This window comes from Trichoplax adhaerens, genomic scaffold (genome assembly GCF_000150275.1).
Source record: "Trichoplax adhaerens TRIADscaffold_15 genomic scaffold, whole genome shotgun sequence".
Taxonomy (NCBI): Eukaryota; Metazoa; Placozoa; class Uniplacotomia; order Trichoplacea; family Trichoplacidae; genus Trichoplax; species Trichoplax adhaerens.
In genome coordinates, this window is record NW_002060957.1 from 1,524,579 (window position 1) to 1,546,526 (window position 21,948).

At 30.7% G+C, this 21,948-nt stretch overlaps 2 protein-coding genes across 2 annotated transcripts in view; both read left to right on the top strand.

The window, feature by feature from the left end:
* The window catches only part of TRIADDRAFT_60494 (uncharacterized protein), a gene marked incomplete at both ends in the record, with an annotated part of 3,842 nt that extends 3,577 nt beyond the window's left edge, over positions 1 to 265 (top strand). Inside the window, one exon of the mRNA XM_002116375.1 lies at positions 190 to 265. Coding sequence (XP_002116411.1) covers positions 190 to 265 — 76 coding nt within the window. The remainder of the gene's footprint in view (positions 1 to 189) is intronic.
* A 12,391-nt stretch (positions 266 to 12,656) lies between these two features.
* TRIADDRAFT_60495 (uncharacterized protein) lies at positions 12,657 to 16,871 on the top strand (the record flags this gene model as incomplete). The annotated part of the gene is made up of 8 exons (XM_002116376.1): positions 12,657 to 12,706; positions 12,877 to 13,961; positions 14,711 to 14,772; positions 14,921 to 15,153; positions 15,403 to 15,498; positions 15,817 to 16,015; positions 16,151 to 16,393; positions 16,746 to 16,871. The coding sequence occupies 8 exons, from the start codon at positions 12,657 to 12,659 to the stop codon at positions 16,869 to 16,871; spliced, it is 2,094 nt and encodes a 697-aa protein (XP_002116412.1).
* Between the last annotated feature and the right edge of the window lie 5,077 nt (positions 16,872 to 21,948).

Here is a 21,948-nt window from a genome sequence, read left to right on the forward strand (position 1 = left end):
ACAAATATAGTTTAATAATACTGTGTTCTAATAAAATACATATATAAACTTTTGATAGTAATTATCCTATTTGCAGATGTTATATTAGAAGAATTTTACTGTCAAGTGCAATAAATATATTAATGCCGGCACTTTTAGCAAACATATTATATTTACGATGAACGTATATATAAATCATCTATGAAACAGGCATTTGGCTAGTAACACCATCGCAGAAATTCACGAAGATTCCTTTAGTGAAATGAGTTATTTGGAAGAATTGTAAACTTACTAAAATTTAGCAGTTTTCAGAAGACTAAGTTGCAATTGATAAACTCAGATTCTACATTATAGGAATTTAAACGATAATATCCTTAGCTCCTTACCTCTTCGTTTATTTATATCACTTAAGAATTTGAAAATTCTGTAAGTATTGAATCATTGATCTTATAAAACAAATACATTAGTTGCTTATGAAATAATCATGCTATTCTATTAGTTTAATCTATCTGAGAGTATTTAGAATCATATCTTTAAAGTAAATGATATAGCACCAAATTATATTTCATGAGGATTTTCTCATTACGTTATGATAAATTCAGCAGTAGTTTCAAACTTATCGAAAATTCTGTATTCTATTTAGAGTATCGCATTTTAAGAAAAATATGGCAATGGCCAATAAAGAATCTGACTATTAGCCAGTAGTTCTAGTCTGCAAAAACTACATAAAATACGTCATGATAAAATTAATAGCAGGCCTTATCCTATAAATATAAGAATTTATGGCAATACTGAAGTAGCTTTGACAATTTTTATTCATTAGCTGAACAATTTTACAGCTTATTATGCTTCATTATTTAAATCTTAGAAAATAAAATTTTCAGCTTAAAAACGATCCAATCATACTATCCTCTTAATAATCAGATCTTGTCTAGATAAATATAATCTGAATGATTAGTACTTAGTTATATGTAACATCTAAATCAATATTTGTTCTTAATATTAGTCATTTGTCTGGTAATGATCTAATTCAAATCAGCCTGCAAGTATTTGGCTCAATTAGCTTACTATCATACTTGTAAGTTACACAATGAATTGAGAAACACATCATTAATACAGTTAGTTATCGCTTTTTAATACTACTATAAGATACGTGAATATAAATACTGTTCTTAAAATTAAATCATTCTAAACAAATACGTAAATAAACTTGCAAATGAAGGTCAAAACTAGAAAATCATTTCAAGTAATATAAACCACGAAATTTACTTTGTATATTAGTATTCGAATACTTCGAAAGCAAATTTAGCATTAAGAGATTTTATCTGTAATAAATCTCTGATAGATAGCTTTTAGTATAACTATTTAGGATAAAAGCTGATGTTCAATTAAATCTACCGGGTATGCATCTGAATTCTCGTACATTAATTTAGAGATCTATCTGGAAATGGACTGACTACCGTAAAGTCATCCGGAATGGAAGATACGTCAGATTTATTTAAAAATCTAGAAAAAATGTGGGTAAATCGATGATGGTACCTAGCGCAAGTGTATTAATCAAAACTGCTTAATTTTATTTTGACCATTGTTTGACAGCTATTGTTCATGACTATTTAATTTAAATCAGTAATTTAAGTGTGAACAAACTAAAACCTTCAACGTTGATGCTGTTGCATTTCAACAATTTACGTCATCTGAGGGAAATGTTAGTAACAAAGAAGATTTTCTTAATCAAATATATCGATTTAACTAAAAAAAAATTACCATCAAATTGTTAGAATAAAAGCATTTCAAATTGATTCAAAGCATATAAAGTTATCGAGTTCTCTTATTATTAGAGCATATGAAAAAAATGGTCTTCAAAGCATTGATGATTTATCTGGATTTATCTATCTTCGACGTTTGTTAGTAGTTGAATCAATTAATCTTGCCATATCATTTTCTAGAGTCCTTACACAGTTATCATGAATATCTTTCAACATTATCAAGGAACATGAATATTATAATATCCTATTTAGGTCATTCAGGAATAACTATTTAACCAAATTCCGTCCGAAATTTACTGAAAAATTATCTAAATTGCAATTACTGTATGTATAACTTGAGACAGCTGTATATTTTGATAGCAACGATTTGCAATATTTTAAATGATTAATTTGGTGAAGAGATATTTATGTAAGCGCGCTTATAAATTGGTAGTATATAACAGTTTATTAGTTTCCTTACATTTACTACAAATAATTAAAAAACAGCCTATCCATACACTCAAAAAATATTTAATTTTTACTCTAAAAGTACCTAGCAGAATCACAATAGTCCATTTCTGATTGCACAGTTTGGCATAGCTGATAGTAGCTGCTTAAGCAATACTAAATAGTGACATTTAAATCTTAATGACACTATAAATAGGCTTCTTTAAGCTTCTCAATATTGAATTAGTTTAAAATAAAGGAAATATCTAAAAATTGTAGTATTATAACGATATCATTTCATATTATTTCTTAACGAAATCGGGATATTTTTCAGCACGGTTTCGAACTTTTCATAGAACGAAACTAACGAAAATATATATTTAATGATGTAATGTAACTTAGTATTGTGATTGTAGACTGTTAGCCATGTGTAGTATAATGTACGGTAGATATTTATCCTAAGAGATATTTGTTAGCTGTAACTATAGACTGTAGTGGTAGAGACTCTATGCTAGAGTACAGATGACTATATACAGTAAGGTGTTGAGTTACTAATATGGCTATAGGTAAAAATAGAACAGTAAATCATATATTAGGATATGGTTAATTCATTGTACTTTGGCTGGTGTGAATAATGTCTACGTAAGTACTGTAGTCGTATCCATATTGGATTAATGATGGTCCGCAGTAGAATAGTCTTACTAAGAATAATTTAACTATGTGTAAAATAAGGTAAAAGGTTGCCATGCGGATTGTAGCTGCGAATGCTACGAAAAGTATAAAAGCATGCAACTTTAGATTATTCTGTTAGTTCGTTCTAGAAGTCTTTAGAAGTAGTATTCGGCTAGAGTAGAGCTGTGTAGTTAATCTTTGCATAAGATTGAATAAAGCCCTTATTTTTCTAAAATTTGGAACTTCGTGATTGGTATATATCACAAATGACTATACTGCTATCGTATTTTTGAATACTTTGGCGAAATGGTTTCGAACTAGTTAGTTTAATGTATTTAACAGGTAGTAGCTGTAATCGATCATTTAATTTCTTTAAAAAGATCTTGAATATCTATTGCCTTAGAGATTTGTCATGCAATGGGATAACCAATTTTGATTGGAAGGTGCTTCATTATATGCCTAATTTGAAACAAGTGTAAGCAAAAACAGATCGATCAATTTTAAATCCTAAAGACTACATGAGTATCTCCTTGTGCGGGTATCCGTAATAGTAGTTTAATACTTATAATGCTTACGATATGATTCTAAAATTAACCTGTATTATAACTGTAAACTTACCGAAATATTTAAAACGTGTTAGCAATTTAGAATTTAACTATTTAATAAAGCTCCATCGAGACTTCAAAGTTGAAGAGTTCCGGTTACAGATACTGTAAGGAAACCATATTCCATGCTAATGCCTTAGAAATTAAATACTGTATGTTCAATTCGATTATTAACAGAACATTTAAATCATACTACTATCATCGACCAAATTTTAACCCATACAGCTCAATCAAAGCCAACTACATTACCGAAATCGAAGATAATTTCTTTTCTATATTCGTTGGCCTAAAAACTCTGTAAATACGTATTGATAAATCAATTTTTCTGTGACTATAAATTTATATAACTATAAAATACTTTATATCCTGTTAAATACTAATTTGATACTATTTGCAACTGTTTCACGCTACAAATACTGGACATTAGATATCAGTGAGAATTTGCTTGCATACGAAATTTAAATTCATGCTACTAGGCTAGAATCATGTCTTAAATACAGGAGCTTTGTGCGAAAAGGCTTGTTTTCTGTAATGTCTATTTAAGACCACTCAGCTGACTTTAGCGTCACAATTAATTATAGAAAGTTACAAATAACCTACTGCAAATAAGCCATGCTTCCTGCTAAGACTCGTTGCCAAGTACGATAGATACTTAGCAAAAATTGAAATGTAGATATCATTAGAACCTATTACGGATCAAATCTACAACCGTTCTTACAGATTATATTTAAAATTCAACGATCTTAGAAGAGCGGTACATTAAACAATGAAATAATGGATATAGTTATAATTTGTATATATTTTACACTATAGTATTCTAGCTCCTTTATCTACACGTAAATAACACTCATTCAAATCTTTGATCTGGAAATATAGTTAATGAAATATATGGTAGTAAACCCCAGATGTGTACAGGGAGCTACTACTGATATAAAACTAATCGAAACTAACCTTTAAATTTCCAGTGATCTAAGTGCTAATCGTATCAAGGTCTTACCAGGATACCTATGTAATGACACGCTACTTTCAAAGCTGTAAGGTTGAATGTGGTAATGCGATAAGATCTATCATTAATTAATTACATTGTGGTTAAATTATATTGTTAGCGACCTCAGCCGTAACAGAATTGGACGAATAAAGCCGTCAGTTTTATCAGAATGCTATCTGGTGGTATCACTGTAAGTAATTCTTAACGATAACATTTATAATATAGAAATAGTAAAACGGTAAAAACAATAATAATTCTAATGACAATTATTTCTCAGTTAACTTTCTCCACGTAATATAGATATCACGACAAAATTAATGATACCTAATGCTAACAAACGAAACCTTTGTATATTAATTTTTGCTCGTCTTAAGATCAGATTATCTGATTAAGCTTAGCTATTCTTTCCGTGATGAAATAACGATATTGTGTGTTTGAGTCTCTGCTTGCAGATGTTGTAACTTAGATTAAGCAAAGTGTAAGTTGATGACGAAACTCAATGCAAAAGATTTAGTTTCTTTTCGTAACTTACTTAATAATACTTATCAAATAACAGTATTGGCCAGTACTAAACAATTGGTAATGCAATAGCAGCGAATTAAGCTATGCAAAATTGTGCACATATTTATGCATATTTCATCTCTGCATTGTATGTACTATGTTTCATACTTATAATATATTTCTTTTTCTTTTGTGTCTTCATCTGTATTTAGAAATTTGACAGAAAATCAAATACATCTGTTAGCAAGTAACACATTCAGAAACATGATCTCCTTGAAATATCTGTAGGATAAGAGTTTAATAAATGTTGTCTGAAATGAGCAGTAATTTTAAAAACTTAAAGAAAAAATAGATCATCATCACATATCGCTAGTACTCCAAATATTTATAGACGCAATAGCAATAATGGACGTGCAATTATTGAACTAGTAATGGTTAAAATTTCAACTTAAGCTCGGTTAGGAAAAACTAAATTATTGAAGCAGTACCAGTAAATTTCAAAAAAAATCTGAAGACTTTTAGAAAGAGCAGAAGTTCTACCTTAATTAAGTAAAACATCAAATAAATAGGACTTAGTCATGATTTTAGAAATTTCCCACTCGTTTCTTGTTAGCTCGTTAATTTGAATTAACTACTGATCTACATCACCTTTATATGCAGAGCATTTGGTAATACCAGACTATCGACTTATTATTCTTTACTATTCCAATTCAGACTTGACATTAATCATATGATATTGTAAATTTTACTCTAGATTCTAAAACTAATATATTATTAGCAATAATCATAATTTAATGGCTAGTTATGTCTTTCTACCGTATATAACATATAACAAAAAATACCAAGACAAACCGGCAATTTTTGAATTAGAAACTTTATCTACAGATCCAGGTTTAGACTACATTAAAATTTCATTAAAATATAAAATGTTGAAGAAGATGTATAAAATTAGCGTTTACAACAAAATGTGCTTAAAAAATTATCGTCTAAGAAAATATAACTACGGTGCAAGCATTAGATGCATATGTCTCTGTTTCTAGTTTTAGGTTGATTTATTGTCCGAAATTCTATCGAAATTGAGTTTTAGTACATGAGAATCTTTATTTGCTTTATTTGCAGTCACATTAGAGAAACTGCAGTACCTTATATGTGATCATAACGTTATTAAACGAGTAAATTGTTATTTCTGAGATAAACATATTAAGTAATGAATAACACCATATTTCAACCGTGATATTTATTACTCTACGTTCTATAATGATAATTTTATCAATGATTTAGATACTTAAACAACAATAAGATCAATCATATCAGCACTCATACATTTCCTTTTCCTTCAGCCATACTAATCATGTACGTAAAATTTATCCATGATATCGTAGGTCAAAATTTGTAATTACGGTAGTTACCATTTTGCCAATAGTCTCCTACTATAATTTGACTACTTAAATTTCTTTATCTAATAGTTACGCTACAAATGATATTAAATTACAATCAGTTCACTAATGCAATTATTTTGTGATTAGGCACTTAGGAAATAACGGAATTACTAGTATATCTAAGGACACTTTTGCTGGCTCATCCATTTTAAAATCATTGTAAGCAATTGAAGTGTTTTGGCAGCATACCAGAAATTTAGCTCACAGACCATCCAATAGAAACAGGACTGAACTTTTTTGAACATCTATAGATATTTAAATAAGAATAATTTGGCTGGCATACCGGTTGAATTTATCAACAGAAATCCTTACCTTATGATATTGTAAGATATGTATAAAATATGCTTCCGAAAATGACGAGATATGAGTTTGCATATTTACTCCAAACCCTAAAATTATTTTCTTAATGGTTGCAAGGACTAAAACGTACCATACTCTATTTCGAAAATCTATCAAACCCTAAAATTGTTTTCTTCATTACAGCTAGGACTTACAATTTTTTTATCCTATTTCAAAATCATTCTCAGTAGTACACTTACAGTTACAAATACTAATTCTTTGGAGAAAGTCAAATTTAGTGATAGTAGTATTAAATAGCTGACGATATTGTACCTTAATAAAATAAAAAATATCAATACCAGATAAAAGCTAATTGCTATCATCTATGAAAAGAACATCATGCATATAGAATACAGAACAGGATTTCGAGCAATATAAAAATAGTTGCTTTATGCGCTAAACGATATGGTTTAATATCAACGAAAGATTAGCAAAAGCAATATTTTTGCGAACGTGTTTTTGCATTACGTAATCTTTACCAAACGAAGTCGTATTTAAAATTAAAGAAGAATTTGTAGCAGCTAAAGCTATAGCAAACCAATTCTAATGATACAATGAATTTACTGTAGCCTTGCAATAGCTTTAAAAGCGATAATTACTAAGGAAGTTAAAAATCAAGAACTATCTCAACCATAAAATATTAATTATTCTACCCCGTGGCTGAACTTTGAAAATCTCTAATTTCTCCACTATCTGTATCCATTAAAGTATTTCTTTCGGTTTTATTACTTATGTTGATTTAGTGATACTTCTATTTTTTATTGATTAAAATATGAACTAGAAATCTGTCTGAAAATAGAATTCAAGAAATCCCTGATCATATCTTCCGAGATCCTATCAATTTGAGACACTTGTAAGTCAAAACGTTCATACGAACGACGCGCAAATCTTTTAGATTAGAAATTTCTCCTAGAATCCTCACCTACGCAATTTCTGCAATATTTAGACGGATAATGAATGAATAATTACCTCTAACTCATTAATATGCAATTGTGAGAATTAAGTACTATATCCTATAGAAAGCTTAAATAAAACAAATGATATATAATTTTGAGGTTGATATAATATAATTCTAATATTCTGTAAAATGGTCGATTAGCCTGTGTAGTATTTTCACTTATTTACAGTAGCTTGGTATATTGTAAGTATGAATTAATGCGAAGTAAATACTAAATAACGTAAAATAGTCGGTATGCCATATAAACTATAAAATTAATAAGATATTAAGCCGTGAAAAATAAACTTATGTGGCCTTATCTTACATTAACCTATATCACAGTGAAACATAACTTAGGAATACTTAAGTATCTACCGACTTAAATATTGCTGCTACCTGAAGTAAAATTCACTTTACTTAGTACAGGAAGATGAAACATTTATAAGCAACTACCTTGTCATTTAAATTGCTCTCGTTCATATTCGTGAATGCGTCTAGCTGGTATGCTTCTGCAGATTATTCATCGTAATTTACTATGCAAGATTTCTTCCAGTTCAGCATTCGCAACATAACATTTCACTTAATTAAAAATTTTTATCCACTGCTCATCAGTAACTTTAGCTGTCTTATTTAGCTATTCTGAATTAGGATATAATCTTGTTGCTTTCAGTGAGCATTAATGGTAGCTACTAAATACGGGAGTTTATAGCATCCGATCTTAAGTATCAATTCTAGTATGACATTAGCAACAAATCTAGCTTTGCAATTGCGGACTTTGCTATAACTATATATAGCTATGTGAGTGGTAAAAATTTCACCGTATGAGACTTGCATGTATGCTTTCCTTCAATTAAGAATTGTAAATTTAATATAATGATCACCGAACTTTCATGACATTGATTAATTATTAAAGGACTAAAGGTTTAGTAAATGGTTGCGATAATAATATATATCCACCTACATTGGGTGTGATTTCTATGCTTATTATACTTTTAATACATTAAAATGGATTTTATTTTATGTATTAGACATTGATAGTATCTTATTTCATAGGTCTTTGGCGTATAATGGAATAAAATCATTTAAAATTCAAGCATTTCAAGATTTAAGATCAATTGATTTTTTGTACGGTTAATTACAGGATTCTCATACGAGCAATAATTTTCGATTTTCACAATGTTCTAATATTACCGAACAATATATGCCATTCTTGTTTTATTCTAAGTTCGTTAGATGGAAATTACAACATACAAGCGTCAAATTATGCAGTATTGGAACTATTCCCTCATCTACGATATCTGTATGAATCCTTACATGATAAGCTATTGAAATTTTCATGATCTCTATAGCCAAATTTTTTAACTATAATTTTACTGTGTTGCATGGCTAAATCGAGCTCTATCTGATTTTAGTATTGCTATTATAGAATATTATGACTAATATTATGCGGTTACATAAAATTCTAAGAGTTATCATAGCCTATTTATTACTAATGCGTATTTTAATTATTCCATGTCTTTGTCTGTTCTAAAATGACTGTTGATGTTACTAACAATAAGTGAAATACGAGAGTGCAGGTTAAACAGCACAGTTATTATGCAAGAAATCGTTAGAAGAGCTCCAAACTTGAACAGAATGTAGGTTTGATTTTCAGATAATCTTAATATCTAGAAGAAATATATTTGAAAATCTTTTAATTGATATTCATCAATGATAGAATCCTCTATGCTATCAATTTAGCTTCATTTACGCAATTTTACCGACGTTGTCGTTCCAAGACTTAATCTAAAATAATATTTTTGGAGAATAAAATTGATTTTAGTGGTCAATAATATAATTGGTAAATACTGTATTTCATATTGCTATAATTACCGCATTGCCTTTACTACTCCAGTATTAGCACCTTCGAAATATTCTAGTGCATAATCTCTATGTAATCTAATAGATGAACCTAAGTATTCGATCCCAGCCCTACAGCTCAGCAGCGAATCCTACAAAGGACAATCAGAAAAGCGAATAACCTATGTTGGGCGATATGCGCCAATTTAAATTAGTTACTACTATTATAGCAAGTACAGTTTTCTCAAAGTTTATGCAAACCCTATAAAATGTTTACCAGAAGAACTATAATTCATTATTTTTTTAATTTTCAAACTGTTTCTATAAATTATCCATTTAAATCTTTGATCTAAAATTAGAAAATTTACGTAGGTTTCGGTCCTTGATATCGATGTTAATTCTTTTAACCGTGAAATAAACTGTTTAGTAATTGAGCAAGTTTAAATTTAGGAATTGATCTAATTTGATCACATTACCATTACCGTAAAAAAGTTACATTAGAATTCTAGAGTAAACATCGTCCGTTTTAAATAACATAATTTCACCGTTAAGGCTTTAGTTAAGCTTTAAAATTAATTACAAGAAATTAGGTTATTTCATGTCAGCAATATTATTTGGTTATAATAATTTAAAAGTTATCTCGTTCGTAGAATTTTAGATGGCAATAATCTTACTGGTACTCCTTTACATATACTTAAGATGCTACCCAAACTCGAACAGATGTGAGTCTTCCATCTAAATATCTAATAATTACATCTTCATACTGTAGCCATGCTGATTTCCTTCTTGAACATTGCCTAGCAGTAGCTTAAGCTACACAAATGTTACGCTTAAAGAAGTGGTTGCTATTCTATCAGAGAATTGGTATTCTGCCATGTATGTAAAACTGACGTACTATACATAACATAGTATATATAAAAGTCAAATACTCAAAGATGGGAATAAGGAAATTTCCTACTATTGGAAAAGATACTAATGGATGATTATACGTTTCTATCTAAACATTGTAGATCTCTGAAAGGTCTCAAACTTCGTAAGATGCCAGTAATCGTAATAGAATCGATTCCATTTTTTGGAACTATGTACGAGTAAAGAAAAAATTCGAAAACTTTAAACAGGCTATCACGTATAATACACGTATACCTAAAACTTGTTAAGTTTTCTCTACGTTTAGCAGTCTTTTTATCTTCTAATTTTTATAGGATGCTTGATAATAATGAAATTGACGAAGTACATATGTCAGATTTATCAGCTTTCAATTATCTGAAATTCTTGTGAGCAATTCGACTAATCTATATTTTGCTACTAAGTTTGAAGGATATAATAAATGACGCTAAATCGGTTAATTATATTATTCGCTAAGTAAATCCTAAAAAGTTTAGTTTTTTAGTCTATATTGTTGAGTAAATTAATCATTAAAAGATAAAATTTTATTTTAAAAATATGTTGTACTAATTTAATGAAAATCTAATTTTGCAGATTTCTCTCCAACAATAGATTAAAAGATTGGGATTACAACACTTTAATCAGACTACCAAATGTTGCAACTTTGTAAGTGTTTCAAGCTTAACATAATAATAAAAAAAAGGAAGATTGACTATCATTTTACGACAATTTATTTTAATAGTTCCTAATTACTTTAAAGAATTATTTTCCTTCAACTGTAATATCTGACCTAAAATTTACTGCTACAATCATTACTGAGTAATTTTTCGGCTTGCGTATTAAAGGAACAGTGCAGTATATTTATGATGATACAGTTACTTCAATAGATTTTTTTCAGTATTTAATATTTATTTAATGTTAATAAATATTTACTAATAACACTGTGAACTAGCGATATTCAGCGCGGTAAGTTTCCTCCTAGTGCTGTATAGGCATTCATTGCACAAAATATACTGTAGCAATGATATCTTAAATTCTTAAGCATTTACAATCCGAGAATGAAGCAGTTAATATCATAATCAATTTGATTGCTGTTGCAGAGATTTGTCGCACAATCAAATATATGATATTTGTAATCGTACTAAGCCAAACGTTTCCTTGCGGGTTTTGTAAGTGTACCAATTAATTTAATTTGATGTCTATACAATTAAAGTTAATCTTGCTTCATTTATGTTTTGCTACCAATAATGTCAGTAAAATCAGTCTATTCAAATATAATAAGACGGACACATTAAGCCGATATCACTGTATTGAGGTTACCTAGAAGTTGATTGGCCTAACTATGCTTAAGTTCTCAAAAATAGCTTTGACGCGATAATGCATCCTGTAATGATTTCATCTAAATTTTAGTAGTACAGTAGATGGCAAATAGAATGAGGTGATGCACTTGTACTGTTTCTAGAATAAGACTGGGATTGTCCAGTTAAGGCTGTATCTGATAGCCAAATTCATGTTTCTCATTAGGGAATTACTCAATTTTGCTAACTCAAATTTTTGGCTTCATAGGCGAAGCAGCAATAACAGTAGAAGACTATTACTCGGTCTTTATACTGCCTTATTTTTTATTCTAATTAATAGATATCTCCATTACAACCGGATTAGCACACTGGACAAATTTTGCTTTTTTGGACTACCCTATCTTCAATTAGTGTATGGAATAATTAACGAATTATATTATTAACTTAATTTTCTACGCATTAAAATATTAAATTCTTAGACCTTGATGGATATTTAGAACTGTAATAGCTACACAATTTTTTCAAATATTTTGTTAGAAAAAGTTTACAATAATTTCTATGCCATCATTTGTTGTCTTTAGAGAATTCTTTTAAAGTTTTAGAAGTACGGTATCGTTATTGACCCTATCGAATACTTTATTGAAGATAATATTTAGGATAATTTTATGTATTGCTGTTCTAAAGGTGCCTAGTAACTACTTTAATAATGATTATGGATCATTAAAATGTAATAGGCCAAATTACTGTGTATTTGCTTAAAATTAGCGCATTCAGATATTAGATTCCCAAATATTACATCATTTGCATATTCAGTAAAATCTGTTAATAATTAATTAATAATACGGATATGATCACTTTTCACAATTGAAAAATATTTATGGCACATTTACCATAATTATCAGTAGAGAGACATCATATCGGGCAACTAAAAAAATAATGTACTAGCTATTTCTATCTTAGAACTTTAGATCATAATCCAATCATGGAATTTAGTAGTCAAGCCTTCTGGTTCTCAAGATCGCTAACAGAAATGTAAGAATATTATTTCATTCAAATAATCCATAGAACAGCTATTAATTACGGATGACTACAAAGCAAAATTGATTCAGCATGTATCTTGTTGGAGCTATTAAGAAATCGTTCATATCGTACCTATTTTTCAGTATAAGTCAAAAATATCGCTATCTCTTAATTTTAATTAGATCTTCTACTCGTGAATACCTCTGCTGCAATATACCTTCCACGGTTATCTCTTGTAAACCGCTACCTAGTCAACTTAGCTTATCTACGTGTTCTTATATTCTATCGCATAACATCCTAAGAATAATTATTTGGATTTTGGGTAACCTTGCAGTGATTGAAAATGCTATATCTATTGTTTGGCACTCTCCATTCCGAAAGGATGGAAAGTGCGTTCCAAAAGTATTAATTGTAAACTTATCCATTGCGGACTTTCTAATGGGAGTCTATTTGATCATAGTCGCATCTGCTAATACGTTTTATGCCCAGCGCTACTCAGAATTTGTAGAAGTTTGGTTAAGAAGTCCAGCATGTTTGATTTCATGCTTTCTTATCTCGCTATCTTGTTTAACATCGACAATTATTTTACTACTCATCACGGTTGATCGCTTTCTTTATTTAGTCTTTCCTTTTACTAGTTATCGCTTAAGGTATTCCTTATTATTATGGGTTTTGATTGCGGTTTGGTCTATATCTATCGCTTTTATAGCTGTTCCTATCGCATCAAGCTTTGGTCAATCCTCATATTATCGCCTATATGGCACGAACAGCGCTTGTTTGCCTGGAAATGTCGATAACTACTGGTATTTAACATGGTTAATATTATATTGCGGCTTCACATTTGCAGTATGGATAATTATTGCAGTCTTATATATACTTATCATTAAGTCACTTACGCAGTCTAGGCGGAAAACAAAGCAAAGTTTATCGAACATTGATAAAATTGCTACAGCTAAAATGGTTACAGTTGTTATAACAGATCTTATATGTTGGCTGCCGTTTTATGTTATTATTACACGGGTTTTATTGGGATATGGATTAGATATTCATACGTTGCCATTCATCGCAGTGTTAGCTTTGCCCTTGAATTCTTGCATTAACCCAATCATTTATACCATCTTTACCAAAAAGTTTACGAATTACGTGAATTCTTATCTAACTTGTTATAAGTGTTATAATCGTCAGTATCATGCATCGATGGCAATATACACCACATCGATAATTAGTAAAAATGCTATTAGTAAACTGAATGTGGTAGCCAAGGAAGGTAATGAATCTGTCAAGAAATAAATTTTGCAACTAATGCTCATCTTATTTCATCAAATAAAATATCTTAGTATTAGTTGATTATTACCGTTTTATATACTGAAAGTTTATATCAGAAGCGCATAGTTTTAAATTATCGGAGTACAATAATAATAACCAATTTTATTGCATGAATACGTTAAAATGATTGATTTTTCAATAAAGTTTGGATTCAGTTTCTATTAAAGAGACTATAGGTGTACTTTAACCTTCAGACCAAGGAGAAATTATTTATCAGTAATAGATTTTGCTGTAGGTAGTTGTCACTTGTCAAAGAAGACAAACTTGACATTAGACCTGATGTTTTAAGTCGTTAATGGCATATTTAATTTCTTCGTTACAAGTTTTAACTTTTAACAGTATCATACCGAAATTATCATATTTTAGTCTAAAATTAAATATATCTTGATATACTTAGTGTAATAGTTTTGCAAGCAAAAATGTACTATTTTTCAAATTTTAATCTAAAAAAAAATATAGAAAATCTTTATTTAGACGTTAGCAAGTAATTTTACGATAGTAACGAAATCACTTTAATATTTATACCGATGTATATATATAATTCAGTAATTTACTTCAAATCATATTTTGGAATTAAATCGTATCCGTAGTGGGAATGAGAAATGGTACATGATCACTTGTAAATGAATTTTACCGTGATTAAAATTCATTACCTAAACTTTTTGACCTTGTAATCTAAACTTAAAAAAGATACTGGTTTTGCCAATTTTCAAGTCGTAATACTCAACCTTGGCGAATTTCCTCTTAAATCTGTAAGTATTTCACTCCTATAGTGTATGTTATTCACTCCAGACAGTTATTAGCAGTCCTCGAAATCAATCTTAGTTTGCTAATTTGTTACGAAAAGAGTTCCGTTGCAATTTATAATATAAAATTATTGATATTTTTCTTTGACTTCAGGGCTATATCCGTGCTCAATTTATTAATAAAAATGGAAAAACCTTATTTGCTTTGATAAAATTATATAATAAAGCTGAAAGAAAATTATGGGAAAAGGAAGTACATTTCTATCGCTACGTTCACATGAGACGTTGGTGTTTACTAAACGTATCTCAATGTCTTTGGATATGTGAAGGAAAGAAATGCCATATCCCTTTACTAAAGAAAGATAGAGCCAAGCTACTAGATAAATTGTAAGTTGATCACAATCACTTAATAGTATTGGATTAAAAGTCCCAGTCATATAACTTTAATACGCAATTAATTAGAAATAGTCAACGTAGACAGTTGCAATAAATCCACGGTTTAGAAATGAAGAAAGATTATTAGTAATAAAACTGTCAAATATATGAGATTTCATCTGCCAATTGCCCATAATAATTATCAGATTTCTAAAGCAAAGCAAGTAAATTTGTAATGTCAAGATATATTAAAACTTACAGTGGTACATTTTATCATCCTGCTCACTTCTGGGCAGAATTATACCTGCCAACGATTATACCATTACTAGATGAAATTCAGTTTAACGAAATTGATAGGTAATACTTTATTTATTAATCTAAAAGTATAAACCACATCAAATTATAAATACTGTTTTGTCAACTGTTTTGAAGCAAAGGTAATTTTGAACCTATATCGCTTAAATTTCCTAAATAAAGAATCTACCTACAGAATACACGTAACTGTTATTAATTATAGTATTTTAATGCAATATAGCTTTAAATAGAATAGCAAAGGTTGAACTCGATACTATACACATGCCATGTGATTAAATAACTACTGGTATTTATATCGTCCTTATATCTTGCACTTTTCTTATTTGCTAAAATGATATACTGTTGTTTCCACCTTCGAAGCCTAACTTGTTACTACATGAGTGGTAATGAATTACAATCGTTAAAAGAGATGCTCGAATACAATTCCAAACATTTGTCCCCGACAGTTATTGTCAAGATCATTCTAGATATTGCAATAGCAATCAAGTCCTTACATTCAAATATGATAGTCCACGGCAATATTGGGACTCATGCCATTCTCCTTATTACATCTCACAAGGTAACCGAATGCATGATACATCATCGAGCAATAGATACTCTTATCTTATGGAAAATCATTGTTATAAATGAAAAGTTTAATTTAGTACTTTTCTAATTATTATTTAATTACAAACGTATTCAACAATCTAAATAGGAGCAGCAGGCAACAGCACTATTAAGTGAATTTTCGCATATGCACAGATTGCAATTAATCACGGGCAGTAAACAGAATGAAACAATCTCACAGTTAATGTGTAGGGACATTAATGGGTTGGTCTCCTTGACTGAAGCTCTTTCTCTGTACTGCCAAATCGATAAAAATCGGCCATTGAATGATAGTGAAGTAGCATCGCAAGGTGATGTTAGCTGCGACGGCTGGGAGTTAGCTCTAGAATCGGTAAGATACTATGCAGCATTATTCGAGCTGTCATTCATGAACACTTACAAATCAAATTAATGGTATTCCATTTATAACGTTTTAAACTATTTGAACTTATCGCCTAGAATTGCGAAAACTAAAATGTAACATATCAGAAGGGTATTTTACTGTTCCATTGCGTTAAAATGAATTTTTATGTTTTGGTTACTGTTCTGCTTAACTTTGAGTCTAAGTCAAATGTTAAAATACTTAGCTTGATTTAAGATTAGTACCTAATTTAGTCTTAAGCTATGTTTGTGAGTAATATTTTAGTTTTGAATTTTGAGGCGATCTAGCAATTAAGTCTGACATCCTGTAAATCTTTATCTAGCTGCAGCATATTAAATCGGTAATTTACGAAAGCCAACACCATAGTAATATCAAAGAACGTCAAGAAATCATAATCTCAACTATTGAGCAACTATTTAATCGAATGCCTGAACCAAGTGATGGATGAGGAAATTTTTAGCGCTTTCAACTCTCTCTTTCTTATTAATTCGCAAGAGTTGTAGTTTAATCCAGCAGAAATACCTCTAACATGTATGGCTTTCAGTTAAAACATATGATACTATATCTAAACTATGTTAGTTTTAATGTCTTCTATTGCAAGTATGTCATATTATCTGATGGTCTTAAATATAGAGTACTGCAGTTTCAAAATTAACTTTAACTAAGTACATTTACAGTAAATCAAAGATAGATAGTGCATAAGTTGATACGTAGATCTAAACTTCTAGATTTTCATATTTAAATAAAGTTAATGTATGCCAATTAAGGTTTGGAAATATGAGAGATAGCATATGATAAATAAACCCTGTCTTAAAGCAAACAGATCGATGTTAGTTTTTATATTTGCGAAGTATAGCTACAAAAGTAAAAACTTTTTAGTTTTTCACAGAAAAATAATATTCAAAGGATCTACAAAGTTAAAATCTGTAAATAATGTAGGTTTGTAGGTATTTATTAAAATAATTAGCGCTGTACCTCTAGTATGGTACTAGTCTGCATTTATCGGGGTATGTCCTCGAAGTTAGCAATGAAAAAATATGCTATGGTCCATTGCAGATAGTATAAAATCAGCTCTAGTTGATAAATACTACAGTAAATCCTGCATTCATGCCTACAACTTTAGTTATTTCTGCGCAATCTTATTAACTTAATCTTACACTATTTAGGAAAGCTGTACAACATCGCTATAAGCATGTCATTGTTCTACTTTTACCTTAATTACTTCATTCATTACATTAATTAGCATTTTTAAACTCTACTTCAAGACAGCTACCGTCCTGCTATGTAGTTACACTCGTATTCTCTAATACGATTTCCAGCTTACGATAATGAATCCATGTTTACTTATTACTGTATACCGCACAAGTGCTAGTTGTTATGCTTTCAATCAGCCTCTTCACCCAATCACTCAGTCGATATTTTATTTTTCCAACATCATAAATTGTGATTTGTAACAATTAGAAGAAAATATGACAATACAAAACACGGTACAAATCTCTTAAGAATGTTCACAAAACGGCTTTTTAGTAACACTAGTACTTTATCTTAGCAACTTCATCAAATGACCGAAACGAGAAGCACACAGTACAAACTTATTACTCGACTTGTTCACAACAGGTACATTTATGTATGCAGTATATGCGTACAATAAGTAATACTAAATCAATAGACTAAAAGAGCCGCAACTTACAATTAAGGGCTGATCAGTTAGGATAATAAATTGTTTGTTTTCAATGCCCTTGCTATGATAAAATAATAACAGTAAAGTTTACTACCTCTCAACTTGTGATTCTTATTATTATTATATTAACTGATTCATTGTAACTTGAATTAAATCTGTCACTAGTAGTTACAACTTCTATTATAGCACAGGCGACCAACCAATACTATGATCTTCAACGACTACCTTCATCGCCGCACTAATTGAGTAGAGCAATAAAACTAATTAGCCAAGTCTCTGGACGTTCAAAAACCCTAGATAACTACGTTGTTTAGTAGGCTACTGTTACAAGTCAAAGCTTGCAACAAGGAACGACAGAAAATAGTCCACCTCCCTTCTTCAAGTGACAAGTATACTTTATTTGACTACCGCCTTACATAAATGAGGCAGGAACACGTTTTTTTGGTGTCTTTTGAGTAGAAAATACTTAAAAGGACGTTATAGTACGCTATCCAATCAGAAAACGACAACTCATTCCAAAATGACTCCAACTCTATGTCACCATATTTCAGTCTCAAAGAATGTGCAGTAAATCTACCAAATTGTACAGAGCTGGATAGTGTGCTGTGACAGTTACCTATAGTATTTTGAAAGAAAGAAATTTTTAATGTATTACTAAAATGCGCAACTGTGGCAGCTGACAATTCCATCAGCTTGCAACTTTGCAAAGTATCCCAATCAATTTATAGGCAATATTCATGGCAAAATAGCTCAAAGAGGTTTCCATGAGTTAGCCAATTGTGACAGTGCTATATACTATATTAGAGTAGAAATAACTATGTTAGGATAATTCTGTTAGACTATCCTTATTTAGTTAACTTCTAATTTGGATATACTGTATTTTAATATAGTACTGACTTTTTATGACAGTGACACTTGTACACATACTGAAATTAATAGTTATAATAGGGAATGCAAATCATCTGCTTATAGTTCGAATCATTGTGATGGTAATTTACTTATGGTAGATTGTAAATTATCATGGAAATATTCCGTGATAGGACATATCGTAATCTGACTATTCTGTATTAGTCATTACATGTCTATGTTCGTAAATACTGTTGTCTGCATTAAAGGAGCAGTAGCTAAAATTGATATCTAATTCAGTAAATGATTCCAATGTTAATTGTCTTAACTATGACTCATGAACTATTGAGGAATAGTATATAAATGCAGTATATCGTGTAATAAAGTGGATTCTCAAACTTGGTGTTTAACGTAAAATACGAGGCGATTAAGTCTTTGTGTAATCTGCTAGTAGAGCAAAAGTGTTTCTCTTAGTGCAGATATCGTTCCTTGATACGTGGTTCAAGGAATTGACTTATTGATCGTACATTACGTTATCTTGTTGCAAAGCTGTTTTGTGACACCAATCAAACGTGGCAACTTATTCAAAATGTTTCAAGCATCACTTCCCTTCCACGAAGTCAAACGCAGTTACGAATATGAGCAACAACAAAACTTGAAGTCTACTGCAGCTTCATTTCCATAGTAACGCCGGAACTACACTGTACACTGTACAGTGTACAGTACTTCAACTTCGCTTGCAGTACGGTAGTGGCGTGCACTGTGCAGAGTGGGTCTCCTTGCCGTTGTTAAAACTCAGTACTGTACTGTGTATACTGTACTGTAGAGTGTGTCACGTTACCTGGACGGTATATTCGCAAAGGATGCTTTCTGATATGCAGAGGATAACATGTATATCTTATACTGTAAGTAACTTTTTCGAGAGAGAGAAAAGCAAAGAAGACTCCGAGGAAGGTTTCGCTTGAAAGTTCTGTATACTGTACTGTACAGCTGACTGAGCGTACTCAGGATACTGTACTGTACCTACTGTATACTGAACGGTACTATTCGCTTGCATTTGGTACTGTTTTGGTACTGTTCGCTTGCATTTCGCTTACATTCAGATTGCATTTGTGTACTACAGCGGTGTACGACTGTACAGTGTACAGTACAGAGGTGCGAATACATTACTGTACACTGTACACTGTACACTACAGTATACCGACAATTAGCGACAAAGCAAAGCTTGTTGCCAATACAGAATTCTTCACGATCCATTCTAACCAACTGGCATGCCAGAATTCAAACTTACCACCAATTTGAAGTTAGCCTAATAGTTCATTTTTGCTACCTCTATGGTTAGACAAGGGAGGAATTGATCGACGACTTTCAACATCCAGTTGTAGCCAAAAAAAAATGCCTTTGAAAAAGAGTCAAATTTTACAGGTGAAATATGCAACTGGATAAGTACGACAGACACAAGCTGATAACCCTAATCGAGTTTCTCATCCATTCATCAAATAGATAGTAGGCAGGAGGCGTAGGTTAGAATGAGCATCTTTTAGCTTTCATCGACAGTACTGTACAGTATAGCGTCGTAGAATGCATATCTACAGTAGTGATCCAAAGCAAAATTTTAATTTATTATCCCTATATACAGTATATCTTGTTCATGGCCTCGAGAATGATTTGGATCCATTTCACTGCACCTAAAATTGATCCAAGCTTGATTTAGACAATGTGAATTAATCTAGAGGTCAGCTAATGTTGTACTTTATATTGATGACGATAATCATATCAGCAATGCATCTGCAAAATAAGTAAAAAATACTCTGCTATCCTTACTTTAAGCATTAATTTAGACAAGTTGATATTGTATTTACAGTCGATTATACCAATCCAACGATCGAGTACTAGTTCATACCAATGCCCAAAGCTGTCATTGGCACTCTCAGATGCGATCGATTAGATCATCATACTCGTACTCCAATAAAGTTCTAATAATTGAATGAAGATAGCAATGTATGATATAATCGATGGGAAAGACTTTCATAGCCGATCAAGTAGATGTTGCTTTACTGCTTTAACAGTCTGGATCTGACCAGTGGAATGATACCAACAAGACATGCAGTAATGTTCGTTAGGAATTGTCTGACTGTTGAAACTTCCTATAATATGAATATAGAATAGAAGTGTGAATAGAGTTCAGGAATGCAAGATGCCCTTTTATTTTATCACATGTTGGTAGTAAGAGAGTTTTGCTGTTCTATTTTTACTATAACTTCAATAGTTCGACATTAATATACTGTACTGCTATGGTAAGAATCAATCAATTGGACTTTGTATGACTCATTCGACATAATTCTCCAATGCCTCCATTGATTGGTTTGACTAGTTTGTAAATGTTATATGGTTATAGCAATTTCCTAATGGACTGCCTATTCAATTTAATCGATGCCACATTGACAGTAGATCCGAAATCTCTATAACACACCAACTTTATAAACGAAACAATTTTATTAACGTATGTATATACAAAAATAACCGTCCATTGTAAGCCAATAAATATGCCCACTCTTGACACATTCCTACAATCACTGCTATGGTCATGTTTAAGTTACATCATAAGCATGCTATCGTCAATATGTAACGCGATCCTAGTTAACTCAGTACAATGTATGATGAAATTTACGGTTGAAATACCATTTCATCTACAACTGAACGTATTATCTGAGCAAGCAAGTATCCAATTGCAATACCAAATTCAACTATAGCTGTCATTCGACTAACCCTACTAGATTCATTACGGAAATAGCAGACCCTAACCTCGTAATGATAGCCAAATATGTAGCAACTATTAGAGATAGTTGAATTATACGAAAAGCACAATTGCAATCTAGGTTTTAAATTGATATCGGATAACCATGTTCTTGTAATTAATCATCTAGTCAATCATACATATTATATTCGCCCTATTGCATATTATTTGCCGCAAGGCCCAATATAGTCCTTCAGTGCA